Source organism: Cricetulus griseus, chromosome 7, assembly GCF_003668045.3.
Source record: "Cricetulus griseus strain 17A/GY chromosome 7, alternate assembly CriGri-PICRH-1.0, whole genome shotgun sequence".
In the NCBI taxonomy this organism is placed as follows: domain Eukaryota; kingdom Metazoa; phylum Chordata; class Mammalia; order Rodentia; family Cricetidae; genus Cricetulus; species Cricetulus griseus.
Window position 1 is genome coordinate 10,367,050 of NC_048600.1, and position 15,569 is coordinate 10,382,618.

Here is a 15,569-nt window from a genome sequence, read left to right on the forward strand (position 1 = left end):
AGCAAACTTCTCATCGGAGGAAGGAAACTGCTCAGGGCTGTGATGCTTGAATCTGGATGGTCCTCTGGGAGATAATGGTAGAACTGTTCATGTGGACTCATTATTTAATCCCCCCCCTCTGTGTGTGTGTGTTTATGTATGCATGTGCATGCAAGTATGCTTGTGGAAGTCAAAAGTATAGCTCCTTGGATACCATCCACCTTTTCTTGAGATGGATCTGGTCTCTCACTGGCTCATTCAGTAGGGTAGGCTGTCTGGCTAGCAAACCCCAGAGACCTCCAGTCTCAGCCTCCCCAGCACTAGGGTTACAAGTGGGTGTTCCATACCTGGCTTTTTTTTTTTTTTATGTGGGTTCTAGGGACTGAATTCAGGTACTTGTGCTTGCAAATCAAGCACTTCACTAACTGAGCCATTGTATCTCTCCCCAGAACCCCACTCTCTTTTGAGACAGTGCCTTGCTATGTAGCGCAAGCTGACTCTGAACTCATTATGTAGCTCTAACTAGTCTTAACCTTGTGATCCTCCTGCTTGGGTCTCCCAAGTGCTGGGAATACAAGCATGAGCCACCATGCCCAACCCAGGTGTATGTGAGACTCTCCAAATACAGCTCTCCTGACTTCCCAAACATCCACTGCTGATAAAATATTGTCAAACTTCAGTGTCTCTCCCTCTGCTGGGTCTGAGAGCTATGCATGCCCACCTACTCTAGAAGATTTGAGAAGTTTAAGAGGCAGGGCAGACATTTGTGGTCACTTGGCTATCCCATCACAAATATGCTATTCTCAATAAAATTCTGATTTTGTCATAAAATGAATCTCCCTCCAGCCCCAGTCCTTGTAATCCAGGAGAATGTGTTCTATTCCCAGATTTAGAGGGTGTCTAGTAACTTGGGGATGTGACACCCACTTGATGACTGATTCCAGAATGAGTCCTGAAGTTGGATTTAGTGTTGTTTCGGCAATGAGAAGGCAGCTTCTCTTATTCTTTCCTACCAAACTTAAGCCTAGAGGATGCATATGTCCTGTTGCCATGTAGATCCTATGTGCAGTCCAGCGGGAAAAATACAAATGGTCTCCATAGTAACTATGCATTTGGTATTTAGAATGCCCTGTAGAGCCAGTTTCTATGTCCCTGGTTAGCATCTGAGGTTCCTACACCAGAAATCCATTTTCAGTAAAACGAGTGAAGCTGAGTATGAGTAGGGGCTGCAGTCCATGCTCTCCTTGAGTCCCACTCCTTGAGACCAACAGTCTTAGGGCCAGGTCGACCCTCTTTTGGTTGGTGTGCCTTTCCTCAGGGAAGATCATGGGTTGCACACAGTGCTCATTGGAGAGCCAAAGATGGAACAGGCACTGGAGCTTACAATAGGTTCCCCTGATGCTGTGTGCTTTTAGCTAATGATGCTCTCTGTACATCTATCACATTTTGGTCTGAAACTTGCTTTCAGAGTTCTACTCCCAGACAGTGAAGTGAGGGAGGGGCATAGAGTCCTCATGTTCTTTTCCTTTAAGTGCTTGTGTCCCACACTTGTGGAATGAATAGTTGTCCTGAGGAAAACAGGTTCTGTTGACACTGGGGCAAGAGTGTAACTGTATTCCCCTGACTCTCCATTAGGGAATAATGCATTCTGTTCTAAATTAGGCCACTTTTTAACACCCATGGGAGGCCTAATTGTCAGTTCCTCCTTAACACAGTGACACAGGTTAAGTCCATGACAATATGGGAAACAACAGCACCGTGACCTTTAGTTTCTGTCATTCCTGTAAAAACAGAATCACGACAGCTTTTGAACAATGTAATTCACTCCACTTTATTCTGGATGCATATTACAGATAACAACTCGAAAACATTCCAGTGGACACTGAAAGCTAAGGCTATTCTGTGAGTTATTTTTTAAACTTGGTGTTCCCACAAAATGATCTTTTAAAAACGAGTTACCAAAACCAAGACACTGAAATAGAAATTTAAGGTAGGTACAAAACACCTTTAGAGCCATATCTATCTGAAGTTCATTGTGTGGCCAAGGCATTTTCATCCTCTACAGTGTAAGAACCCTAAGGCAGCCACTAGCTCAGCACCCAGCTCTCTTCAAGTTGCAACATAGTGTTTTGTATCTGTCCACCAGTGACCAGTGTTTAGACACCATTTTTCCTCCTAGTGAGTGACAAGGAGAGACTTTATTTAAGAACACGTTATAGAATTCTTGGAACAGGAAAAAGAAAGGGACCCGTAACTAAGGCACTGAAAGCACATTATTTTATATAAAGAAATGTAAACAAGTTAACACCAACGGGATCCCTCCATTAGTCTTTACTGTGACTGTGCCAGAGCATCTCTGTTGGGCCAGAGCTTGAGAGCTGGTGAAATGGGAATCTGTTGTCTGCAGAACTCGGGCTTGGCTACCAATATATATGGTCTGCATGTGGAGTATACTTTCTCGTGTACAAAGAGGCAGGATTTTACTGAATCTGAAGTGAGTTCTTTCAGATATGTATTCATTTCGTTTCAGCCTTCCCCCATGTTGCCTGATTAAAGTTCAGGATTCCTCAGGCTTGTTTCAAAGATACCTAGTGTGAGAACTTGTCACCTAGCCAGTTCCCCTCTTTATTGGTTCATATTTTAAAGTGAAATGGTTTACATTATAAATAAACCAAAACTACCCTACTTAAAATCTCTCAGAATGGGGTCAACTAGCCAACTATAGTGCTGTGAGCATTTCAGTCCCTTAGGGCTCAGTCCCAGGGAGCAGTTTTGCTGTAGCAGGGCTGCCAGCTGCTAGGAGCTCTGGTTGAAGGGTAGAAGGAGAGGCAGTGGCATTCCTAAGGCTGACAACCATCAAGGATTGATTTAAAGCAGTTATAAGCTCAAAATCATTATACAAACATACATACATATATACATACATACATAATTATATATGTATAATTATATATATATATATGTGTGTGTGTGTGTGTGTGTGTGTTAAATAAAAGGTTTTTTTGGGGGGGGACTTCGAGACAGGGTTTCTCTGTGTAGCTTTGGAGCCCATCCTGGCACTTGCTCTGGAGACCAGGCTGGCCTCAAACTCACAGAGATCCGCCTGCCTCTGCCTCCCGAGTGTTGGGATTAAAGGCGAGCGCCACCAACGCCCGGCTAAATAAAAGGTTTTAACACAGCTAAATATGTAGGTAAGAACAAATAATTATAATTTTAAAACTTTTATTTAAAAGGGCATTTTCTTTTTCCTTTTGGAGAAATTTAAGCAATTTCTCTAGTTTTAGTGTTATACTTAGAATTATGAATTTGGGGTAGATAAAATAAGATTAAGGTATATTTTCTATGATCAAAGGGAGGGAGATCTTTCTGTTTAAGGGGGAACACGAGGTAAAGAGTTTGAGGGTACACGATGAGATGAACATCGCTGCTGGCTGCTTCTAGGTACTGTGGACATAACAGCTTTTCTATTTTACTCAGAGAACAAACGTAATTTGGATTGCTAGTTATTTCCATGTTTAAATGTGATCCATGGAAGTTGTAGAAAAAAACTTGAAATTAGAAGTCTTTCTCAATAAGGGAAAGAAAAAAAAGTTATTCTTTTTCTGTGTGTTTTTAACCTTAAAAACTGTAAAGTCAAACAGCTGTGCTAAGAACAGATGTGCACAGTAACTAATTAGTAAGCTCCTGGCAGGATTAAAATGAGCTTTGACAGAGCATTAAATACGGGCTGGTGCGTTTCATTCACTATAGGCACCACTTAACACTCCCACATTTTAATATACAAAGTCCAAAAAACCAAACTAAACAAGATACACTAAGGGTGTTCTGTTCCCACCAGGGCTTTCTCAGAAAATGTGCTGGTAAGCTGAGCAGAAAGGTACAGGGGAAGTGATAGCTGCTGAAACTGCCAAGCAGGCGGTGGGGAAGGGTGACAGGTTTACTAACAGCTACACAATTTTATGTGCCTCTGTCCCCATCTCTGCCCCAATCACATGGCAAAGACAGGACCATGCAGTCAGTGGAAACAATGGCCACATGCTTCTTACCCAGGACACCATTGCTGTTTGTCTGCTGGGGTTTCATGGCTTCCAGATGATAGGACCATTTGGCAAAGAGTTGGTCAATATGGGTTTAAATGTTATAGTTGAGAATCAGAGAGGAGTCCTTGCTGTCATTGAAGGGGCTCATTCTGGGTTAGCATTTTTGGTTTTAAGAGTAAAGTTGATCAAGGCTTGGGGGCTTTGGATATATCATCCTGTCTGTGGGAATTTTTGTTATAGCTCTTAATGGCAAAAGGTAGACACCCTGCAAGCACAGGCACATACCTTCCAGTGTGTATAAGTTCTAAAGAAATATTTCATAAGACAGTTTCTGTCTGAAATGCCAGAATGTTCTTCTAACACATCTTCCATGTATCAGTTCACACTAAAGATGAAGCAGGAGATGGAGACTGAGTGTGGTGAAGAGCAGGTGGAATCAGTTTCTGCCTTTAAAACCCAAATGGAGAGCCTGAGTGCTCTCTGACAGAGTGTGGGTGTGATTGCCAGGTGAGGAAAGGGGGTCTCCTGGAGGCTCTTCAACTATGAGACTTTGAGAGACGAAGGGCTGGCTCCCTGTGACATGGTGATGGTTTGGGTTTTGACTGATGTAACAGGATAAAAGGATGGTCAGTGCCTCACTGCCTCGGGCGGGGAAAGGGGGCTACTACCTGCCTCGTGTGCTGGGGCCTGTGTTCATGTCCTAGGCCTGCCTTTGGGCTGGCAGCCTGTCAGAAGCGAGCTGACTCTTTCAGAAAAGCTTGCATCTTGTCTCAACAGCTTGCTGATTGTTTCTAATATTCTGACCCAAGTTATTCACAGGGATCCACCCCTGCTACATATGCAGCATTGGAATTACATTCAGAGATTTTAAAGAAACAGTAGCAATATTTTCCCCACAAAATTAAGTGCAAAGTATGTTTAACAAAGAATGATGCTAGTAAGAAACATTTTGACATAGTCATGCAAAACTCATCTCGGCTTACAAAGGCTGTGACATTTCCATAATGTCACATTTCCTAGGGTTTCACATGGTGAATGCAACCATCTTACTTGTTTTTCTTTGAATTTAAATGTGGGTGCTTGTGGAAAAAACGGTAACATGCAAGTTCAATGAATTCCAGTCCACCAAATATTCTCTCCTGCAGCACGAAAAACACAATGCTGATTATGAAATACCACCAAACAGGGCTGTACCAATATATGAGCAGGCACATTGCAGAGCAGAACAGGGTCCAGTACACTATGGACAGCAGCTTGACCACCAGGACTCTGAGCTCAGACTTGCAAGGTGGAACCATGCTCTGCCCAGTAAAGTGGAAGGTTTTTTCTCCTTGGTAGAAAGACCGCAGCCTCTCTTCCTTTTCTTCCCACCTCTTGTGGCACCAGAGCTGAAGGTCCTCCTTGGATGTGGGAAGGGTGTCAATTGGATACCTGTGGACATGGAAGTGGATCTCCCTGGGAAAGTCTCCACGGAGGAGGTGCTTCTCAGTTTGAGGAATGTTGTAAGGATATGCCACGGTGATGTCATGGACAGCATCGAGGTTCTTACCTAGGATTCAGAAAATGAAACATTTGCTTTAGCAACAGTCATGGGGGTGGTAATGCTGATTCACTCTGCCAGGCAGAACCATGAGCATGAAGCATCAGGACAGAGTGAACCACCATGAACAAACAAGGGCTAAAAATACCAGTGTTTCTGGGTACTCAGGTCAATATTTACCAGCCATTTTTAGCTTTTTTTTCCTGTTTGCTAATTACCACAAAGACCTTTAGAAAGAAATGCTCTTCATTCCCAGAAGTGGTAATTTGCATTCTAGAGCTACATGGATGTATACAGTGAGCTGGATCTGAGAAGGATAGAAGGGTATAGGCTAGCCCTTCAGCCACAGGATTTGTTACACTGACACTGTGTAGTAACACATTCATGTCAGCTAAGGCAATAGAAATGTGTTCGTCTTTACCTTAAAATGACCATTATCCTTAGAAACAAACTTGAAGAAATAAACCTAACAACTTTGACCCTGACCCGAAACACCATTCTGCATAGTATTTAATGGGGTTGTTTTCGAAGTCACACACCAGATGCTGGTGATGAAGACATGTAAACATGGCCCCTGGTGTTCTTCAAAATGTTCCCAACATAATCAGGGAAACAAGCATGCACAAGATCCCAAACAACCCTATGGGGATAAGGCAGAGGAGGTGGGGAAGAGCAGGTTCTGTAGATGGAGTGGATAGAACACCATGGGGAAGGGGCATTAAAAGCAGGCTGGGGCCCATGGTGTGGGCCCTCCTGTATACTGTATGTGGCAGAGGAGCAATGTACTAAGAGTGGGGCCTTTGGGGTTAGACAGCAGGTGCACTGTAAGACCTGTAAAGGACAACGGATACCACTCAACTGAACCCTGCACACGCTGGCCCAGGGAGCTTAATGTTTTTCCCAAAAGAACAGCACTGTTGGTGCTATCTCTGAATGTTGTTACCATTTTCAATGAACAAAACTAAAAGTGGTTTTTATTAGTTGTATAAAACAATGGATTTTGTTGTGACAGTTTCATTCGGGCATGTAATATACTTTGACAATACCCATGACAAACCAGATGGGAACTTAAATTTCTTACAGCAATAGATGATGCAGGCAGGACTCATGTGTGGTGACAGCAGTCAGAACAGTGGGTAGGAAGTAACTAGAAGGCATATGAAGGAATTTGGGGAATAGCAGAAATACTCTAGACCAAGGTGTAACAGCACAGTGTTCACTCTATTGGAGTCAAACAACATCTAAGCAGAGAATATTTGACTCAACTGAAGTTTCACTGCGATAGCAACAATGGCAAAGAAGTGAATCCATTTCCCACCACACTCCTTCAACTGAACCTGTCACTTTGGAAAATGGTTCTTCAAGTCTTCTGTAACAGTTAGTCTTGACTACATTGTGGTTTACTTTAGGGCAACAACCAGGTTTCAACTTGTTTTCTTAACAGTTGACAGAAACCTTTTCCTTGACCAGATAATTAATATGGTACAATAGCTAGCACCCTCTCCAAACAGACCAGGCTCTGTTCCCTCTGTTCGCACAGCCACAGTGTGCTTGCTGGCTGCTGGACGTCAACTCTACCCTCAATTCCCCACTTTCTCTAGGTGAAGAAAGGGTGGTCACCATGTCAATTAGCCTGAGTCAAAGTTAGGGTCACATTTTATTTAAATACCTTCCACCCAAACCCTTCTCGGATTGACTGGCATCTCAGTGCTGCTCTGATTCCTGGCCAGACTGCAGCTCGGTGTAGCTCCCTACTGCACTGGTTTCACATTTAACCTCTGGATCTGCCCATTCTTAATGTCCTAGCCTTTATCCTGTAAGTGGCTCATTTGTGTGTATGATGTACACTCGTGAGGCCAGAGTAGGATGCTGGCCATCTTCCTCTATCCCTTTGCCCATCTCTTGACACAGACTCTTAATGAACCCGAAGCTTGCCATATTGGCTAGACTGGCTGGCTACTGCCCCTGCCTCCCAGCTGTGGGGTTAAGGAACACAGGAGCATGCCCAATCTTTATGTAGGTACTAGGGATTTGAACTCAGGCCCTTACACTTACATAGGAAGGGCTCTTTACTCATTGAGCTGGCTCCTCAGCTCCTGTAAGTGGTTCTTAATATGAAATAGTCATGAGCTGTGAGAAATTATCAGAACTGTAAGAAAAGTAACTTCCTTGCTTCAGTGAAAAACTACTTTCCCACACAAGGTGTATGTGTCCCTTCATGTTTATGGGGTAATGATGCTTAGTAATTAAGTTGTACATTTTGACACAGTGACAGTACCTCAGACAGAGATCTCCTTGCCTCACTGCCATGCAAAGTATGGGGTAAGGTGGGGGGCTGCAGAAATGACAGCTTAGGTCAAAATTCTGGCTAAGCCTCCTGAGCAAGTTACAAAATCTCTCTGAGGCTTACTTGGTTCTTGTATCTACAAAGTACATACTGACCAGTTCTGAGAATTAAACAAAATATCCAGGAAAACACTTTTGCTCGTTAAGTGTTAGTGAATGCCAGTTATCACTTTCACGGGCCATCAGGTCAACAGGTAAAGCCATAGCCTCTCTCTGTAGGAACAGGTGCCACCACCATGGTGTCTGTGGGAAAACTGCATTCACATCCTCTCTCTGCCACTATCCATAGCATTGTTTGCCTAGACCCTGAGGGTGCCAGTTTCCTCGCTACTCAAGATAAATGTTCCAGTTGCGGTTCTACAAAGCCTCCTCAAATATGTAATTTCTCTTGCTGAAATACCTGGTGGTCTCAATTTCCTCCAATGTCCAGTTCTAATGAAGAGGCTTTGTGAAATACCAAGGCCGGGGTGGGGTAGGGGTGGGAGGTAGCTGCCTGTGGTGAGACCCAGTTGTCACTGTCTGCCCAACAAGAACCATACACTCATCTTTTTAGTGTGCAGCTTTTAAAGAGGTTCTAGAAATCCGAATATAATTGGTACGTGTGTGATTTATCTTCTCATCTGAAAGTATGGAGCTAATTATGCCTTCTTTGTTAGAAAGTTGTAACAATTTAGTGGGTGAATGCAGGGTGACTTCTTGGACCCAGTAAATTCATAAATGTTAGCATCTACTACAACACTTCTATTTGCCTTGTGATATGTTGGTTTTCTAACTTGGGTTCCATGAATTGTTGGTCCTAAAAGGGCAATAATCCAAAAGTCTCTTATAAATTGCTTGAGATTTAGAACTTTGGAAGGCTATTATTATAATTGAGTATAATGAAAATACTACCTTCTCTTTATGGCAAGTACAGAACAGCATTATAGTGTTTAGAATAAAAAGATAAACTAAAAGGAAAGGGAGCTGGCAAGACACTTCTTTCTTGACATTTACATCCTGAGCTTCCCAGACAGCTGAAAGGCCTCCTTCAGTCCAGACTTGGACATGGGTAAACACATCAGCAAGAGAAAAAAAGGCCTTTGCTTACAGCAGGAGAATCATCATACAGAAGAAAGTCAACAGTCCTGAGACTTTAACCTTTATATTAAGTAAAGGTCTCCAGACAACACAAAAGCCACAGGACACTGTTTTGCTGAGTGGGAGAGCCTGATTCTATGCAGGCACAAGAGCTTACTTCTGTATCTCATCTCATCTAGACCCCCCTGGTTTGTGCCCTTGAGCTCAAGGGAGCCAGTACCACAAGATACGGAACAGGGGAAGGGACAGTGTGGCTGTAGGGGCTCCTCACATACAAGACAATAAAGAAAGGAAGAACCAGAAGTTGAGATGTGCTTCCACTCACCAATTAGAATAATAGATTGAGAAAAATACTTCCACTATCACTAAGGTTTTATGTCTTCCTTACACCTAGCTGCCATCAATGGAAAGCATTTTTAAAAGATTTCATTGCTTTTCGCTTCCACTCACCAATTAAAATAATAGATTGAGAAAAATATTTCCGCTATCACTAAGGTTTTATGTCATCCTTACACCTAGCTGCCATCAATAGAAAGCATTTTTAAAAGATTTCATTGCTTTTCGGAGGAGTTAATTACAGACCTGGATGCCATTTACTTTCATCTGCCTACACTGGGCTCAGAAAGTAAATCTGTTCTGTTTTGGATACTGTACCTAATGGAATTATTTTATAGAGCTAGCACTGTGTTAGACAGCCACACTCACTGGGACCTCAACTGTTTCTTTTAGTGGGAGGAACAAAGCAGCTGTTTACTCTGGCTCTGACAGACACTAGAGGGTTCTGAATACTCTAGTCATGTTTAAATAACCAACAGAAGTTGAAAACTAGGATTGATTTTTCTAAATGTAATACCCATAAGGGAATGTCTCTCATCATCTCAAGTTGAAGTCATGGTCATTAAAACAGTTCTATGTAGTGTCAAATGCTCACCAGAAATAGGAGATTGCCAAATCATAATGCGTTTGTATGCTTAAAAGGAGAAACTGGAAGCAGCTTTTGTGAGCTCTAAAACTGTATCACAGGGAAGGAATGCTGCCGTGCCCATGCCCACTACTGCATAGGATCCAACTGTCCAGCTCCATGACAGAACAGTACAAATTCAACAGTGATCTTAAACAGAACTAGCAAAAATCATAAACTTCCCTGTATTTTCCCATTTCATACCAAGGATGGAAAAAATACACAAAACACAACTTCGTTTTGATACCTTGATTAAATGAAGAAAAAGTTTAGCCAGATCTGAATCCATAAATTTAACTACAAATAATGGCAACTATTAAAGGAACTTTTCGCCCTGGTGCATTTTATATTAAAATAAAAAGCTGAAGGCCACTGATTTTTGTTTTCGTATTTTAAAAACAAAACAGAAAAATCATCATCTCCCAGGGACAGAGGTTGGGTTTCATAATTAAGCAACCACTTCCTTGCATTAGCCACATGACTATGCTAATAAGTCATGACATGCTGGCACTAGTCAACTCAAGCTAAAGAACATCTTGAATGGATGGAATCAAAGTTTGCAGACTAAAAGTTGGCAACAAATAAGACTCCTTTGGGCTTCAAAATAAGAGCATTTGAGAGCCACTTAATACTGGCATGAAGACTCAAATAGCATCATGTTATTGCTAGAGAAAATTCTGTAATTTCCTATTTGGAATACTAGTCACAGTTTTTTCAGCCTAAGTTGAAACTTTATGGAACAAAAGACGGAGACATACAGCAAACAACCAAACACCACACTGAAGCACTGTTTTATACTTTCAACCCTAGTGCACAAATGGACTTTGGGAGCCCTTTCCACATAGAGGGACACTCTCTCAGCCTAGACACACTGGGAAGGGTCTAGGCCCTGCTCCAAATGATATGACCGACTATGAAGATCCCCCCAATGGGAGGCCTCACCCTCCCTGGGGAGCAGAAAGGGGTCCGGATAGGGGGTCGGTGGGGGGCAGAGGAGAGGGAACTGGGATTGACATGTAAAAGAAGCTTGTTTCTAATTTAAATAAAAAGCATTTTAAAAAAACAAATAGAAAATGTTCATGCTAATTTCTATCATATGTAAAATAAAATATTTACAATTAAAAAAAAATTCCTAAACTACTTATGGATGAATTTTGAGAGAACAAAAGTACCTTGTTTCTGGATACTTACAGTATTTCCACTTACATGGCCTTAAATGGATATTTTTGGAATCAATGATAACAATTTTTTCTAGGGTATGTTGGGAAGTTAGATCAAAGAATGTGAATGAATGTTAACAGGTTTTTGCTCCATATGAGCAACTGGCCCCCAAAAATGTTTGCATACAAACCAGAAAATTATTTTGTGTGATTTTAGTAATGCTTGTAGTCTATTTTAAAAGCTTCTGAAACAGCTAATTTTGATTTGACTTTTTATGTCTCTGATTATATATAAAACATCTATGGGATATATGTACTGTTAATACTTAGGCATGTTTTCAAAATTCAGTTAGAGTTTATGAGTTTTCTTTTTTAATGAAGCAAAGATATTATGTTCTATTATGCCTGTTAGTATTTTTGACACCTGGTCACCAGGGAGTTTTTTCTTTCTAATTAGTTAATGTATTTGGGGGGGGGGCTGTGTATGGAGGCCAGAAGATGGTGGCAGATGTTCTCTCCATCACTCTCCACCTGCTCCTGGAAGGCAGGGGCTCTCTCTGAACCTGGAGCTTGCTAGAAGCTCCAGAAACCTTGGTGCTCCATTTCCTTTAGAGCTGGGGCTACAGGCAGACATTTGCAGACAACTTGTGGCTTGTTTGGTGGATGCTGAGATCTAAACTGTGGTGTTAAGGATTTAGGAAGAGTACCTATGGGGATTACAACTCTGTGAAAGCAGCTTAATTTCCAAATCCATTTCCTGTAGGTTCCTTTTAGTCCATTTGCAAAGCTCCTTATCACAGATCAGTATTTCTCTGAACATTGTGTTGCAAATATTTATTATCTTTATCGATAGCATCTTCTCTAATACAACTGTGTATTTTATCAAGAAATCTTCTCATGTTATAGGTTTTCAATACTTACTCCTATCTCTCTTGTACCTACGATGTATGGACCTTCACATTTCTTTGCAAGATGCAAACAAGTTTTCTCACTTCTTTTATTAAACAGTTCCCCTGTTTAATTGCTGATATACTGCTCTATTAACTTGGCCATAACTCAAACACCTCAATAGCTACTGTCATTTTTCTCCATTACTCCACAAGCTCCATGCTTAGTCCTGCTCCAAGACCATACTGTTGTTTTCCACTGACTCATCAGCTGGCAAAGCAGGCATGCTTTTGTGTTCACTGTAACTGACTTGTCCTGAGCACCTATCTTGTTAAATAAACTCTCTAAGAGCATCTAACTCAACTCTAAAAGCACACTCTACCACCTTATGGTGGTTTGAATGAGAAGAGCCTGCATTGATGGTCATGGACTCACCCTCTGAAGCTCTACAAAAGCCCCCATAAAATTCTTTCTTCTGTAAGTTTCCTTGGTCATGATGTCTCTTCACAGAAATAGAAAAGTGACAAACACACCTTCAAAAACAAAATAAACAAAACCTATCTGGAAACTCTATTCATATTATATTTGCATAGTAATTTTGAAATAACTGCCATTCCAAGTCTTCTCATTTAAGAAAGGGGGGTATAGTCTTTTGTTTGTTTGTTTGTTTTATGTTTAGTTTTCAAGGCTTTATGGTAGTTTTCTTTATTGCTTGCATTACTAATATTTACTTAATAAAATGGATAATTCCAAGTTTAGTTGGAATGTGGGTTTTAGTGCTTCAGCATTTTACTCATTTCAATCTGTTACCGTAAAGCTCTGGTTAGATATGGTTGTATTTAAGTAGTTAATTCCTATTTTATTTTTCCTAGGTTTTAGCATGAATGGCTTGACTTTCCAGGTCCCCTGGAGCTAGAGTGATAGGTCTGATGTGGGTACTAGGAACTGAACTTGGGTCCTCTGCAAGTATATGGTCTTAATCACTGAGCCATTTCTCCTGTCCTGACTTAACAACAATGACAAGGACAGATCAGCCAATGATTTTCAGAATTTATGCATGATAGGCTCAAAAAATTTCCTCGAAGAAAAATACCAAATATGGAAGGAATTAAATTAAATCTTACTAGTCAAATATTTAAAACACAGAAAGGCAAAGAGAAACTGAAAACTAAATTAAATTGTTGGCTTCAAAATGTCTTCTCTAAGTGAACTCCACTAGATAGAAATTAACTGAAGGAACTTAGTAAGACAAATTTGAATCAATATCCTTATACGGACCCATACAGTTCCCCCATATATCAGGTGGCATATATGAATACTTATATGTAAAATTACATGTAGAAAGAAGCTTTAAATACTTGGACCTTATAACCCACATCTTTGCTTCAGAATTCCATAATAGCAATAATTAAAATAATATATTTCCCTTTAGAAATCTTTTTGATAATCTTTGGGTAAAGGAAGAAATTGAAAGGAAAATTATGAATTAAAACAGAATAAAAGGAGAATCTAGGAGCTACTATGAAGGCTGTATTCAAAGGAAAACTGTATGACTTTATTTGTCTGAATACTGGAAAGTGAAAGGGGGAAATACTCATCTTGGAAACTTGAAGGAAAAATACAAAAAGAAAGAGGCAAAGAACATTATTAAAAGTAGAGCGCAGTAGCTGGTGGTGCACGCCTTTAATCCCAGCACTCGGGAGGCAGAGGCAGGAGGATCTCTGTGAGTTCGAGGCCAGCCTGGTCTCCAGAGCAAGTGCCAGGATAGGCTCCAAAGCTACACAGAGAAACCCTGTCTCGAAAAACCAAAAAAAAAAAAAAAAAAAAAAAAAAAAAAAAAAAAGTAGAGCGCAGTAATTAGCAAAGCTAAAAATAACAATAAACCAATAACAAGGTGAATAAAATACACCCCATGGATCTGACTACTGAAGAGCCTGAGTGACAAGAAGGCAGTGAAGAAAACCAATCATGAGCACAGGATTTGCAACCCTTACACACACAAACCACAGAAAATGATGATGTGTATATATGCTGCATGTGACACTAGAAATCTGATTGACGAATATCTGTGTTCCATTAAGAAGCTATGTCACATCATCAGATTAGCCTGTTTTTAGTAAAGATGCAAGCACAGAGCACAGGGGCTGACTACATGGCAGGTGATCTGGCAGCCACACTAGTGTGCAGTGGCTGGACTAGACTCCTGGGGTTTCTAAACACACATTGCAAAGCCAAAGTGGGCAGCAGTAAACAACATAATGCTCTTTGATTAAAAAACAGACAAGCTAGCCGGGCGTTGGTGGCACATGCCTTTAATCCCAGCACTCGGGAGGCAAAGGCAGGTGGATCTCTGTGAGTTCGAGACCAGCCTGGTCTCCAGAGCGAGTGCCAAGATAGGCTCCAAAGCTACACAGAGAAACCCTGTCTCGAAAAACCAAAAAGAGAGGGAGAGGGAGGGAGGGAAGAGAGAGAGAGAGAGAGAGAGAGAGAGAGAGAGAGAGAGAGAGAGAGAGAGAGAAGCTGGCTGGACAAAAGGGTATACTATGTGACACACCTCGGCTCCCAATGCCTTCAGAACAAATGAAGAGGTGCTGGAGAGGCGGGAAAGATGGAGGAACAAAGAGGTTTTGTTTACTTGCTTGTTTTCTTTTTTTTTTAATTTTCTTTTGGTAGGCATTGCAGGGGTGAGGGGAGGATATGGGGAGACTGGGAAATGATCGGAATTGAGGTTCATGGTGTGAAATTCCCAAAGAATCAATAACAAAATTATGTTAAATAATTAAAAAGAGGGACAGGTGACTTGTTTTCATCCCAGGACCTATCAGGTGCAACTACCATCTACACCTTGTACATCTTTATTGCATTCCTGACAACGTAGACTCCTTTAAAGTCTGTTCTTTAAAAAAACAGTTAAGAACCAGATTTATAATTTTTTGAAGCACACTTTTCAGTAAGACAGCCTTTGATTTCTTATTCATCTTAGTTCATTTAGATTGAGTCTGGCCTGCGCAGAGAAAGTTGGACCAGGGAGAAGCAAGCAGATGTGTGTTATCTCAACGGTGTTTAGATCAATGCCATAGGACGCCACCTGGCGGCCAGGTGCTTGGTGTATTGTTTGCAGGACTCTTTGAATGACTGCTCTCACTTGAAAGATGAACAGGTTATGATGCAAAGAACACAAGCCATGGCAAGGACCAGAAGCTCAACTCAAAGCACTGTCCAGCTCCATCTGAGACCACAGTGCTTTAGGAGTGACACATGGCTAACGGAAAAACTGAGATTGTTGAAGACTTAATCAGAACACAACCCTTGTGCCCACTTAGACATGGATAAGCACTATGCTTGGTGACGGTCCAAGAAGAAACCTGTTCAAGTTGATGCCAAAGATTTACTGCCAACCTTGTTCCCCCAAGGGAAAAAATACACACGTATAAAATATTTAGATCAATGTTTATAAAACAATCGCTTTGTGAATGTCATGATTCCTGCTTTGGAACAAAACTGATATCCTCTAGTTCAGTTTGTCTTCTGTAAATAGCAGCTCCTATGCCATTCTCCCTGTTTTATTAGTTAATTTA

The 15,569-nt window shown here is 41.2% G+C and overlaps 1 protein-coding gene across 2 annotated transcripts in view; it reads right to left on the bottom strand.

Moving 5' to 3' along the window:
• Window positions 1-3,215: 3,215 nt before the first annotated feature.
• Lclat1 (lysocardiolipin acyltransferase 1) overlaps window positions 3,216-15,569 on the bottom strand; it is a 119,970-nt gene continuing 107,616 nt past the window's right edge. For both annotated transcript variants that reach the window (XM_027424407.2, XM_035447593.1), the window contains exon 6: window positions 3,216-5,568. In XM_027424407.2, the coding sequence (XP_027280208.1) occupies window positions 5,066-5,568 (503 nt within the window). In that variant the 3' untranslated portion in view covers window positions 3,216-5,065. The remainder of the gene's footprint in view (window positions 5,569-15,569) is intronic.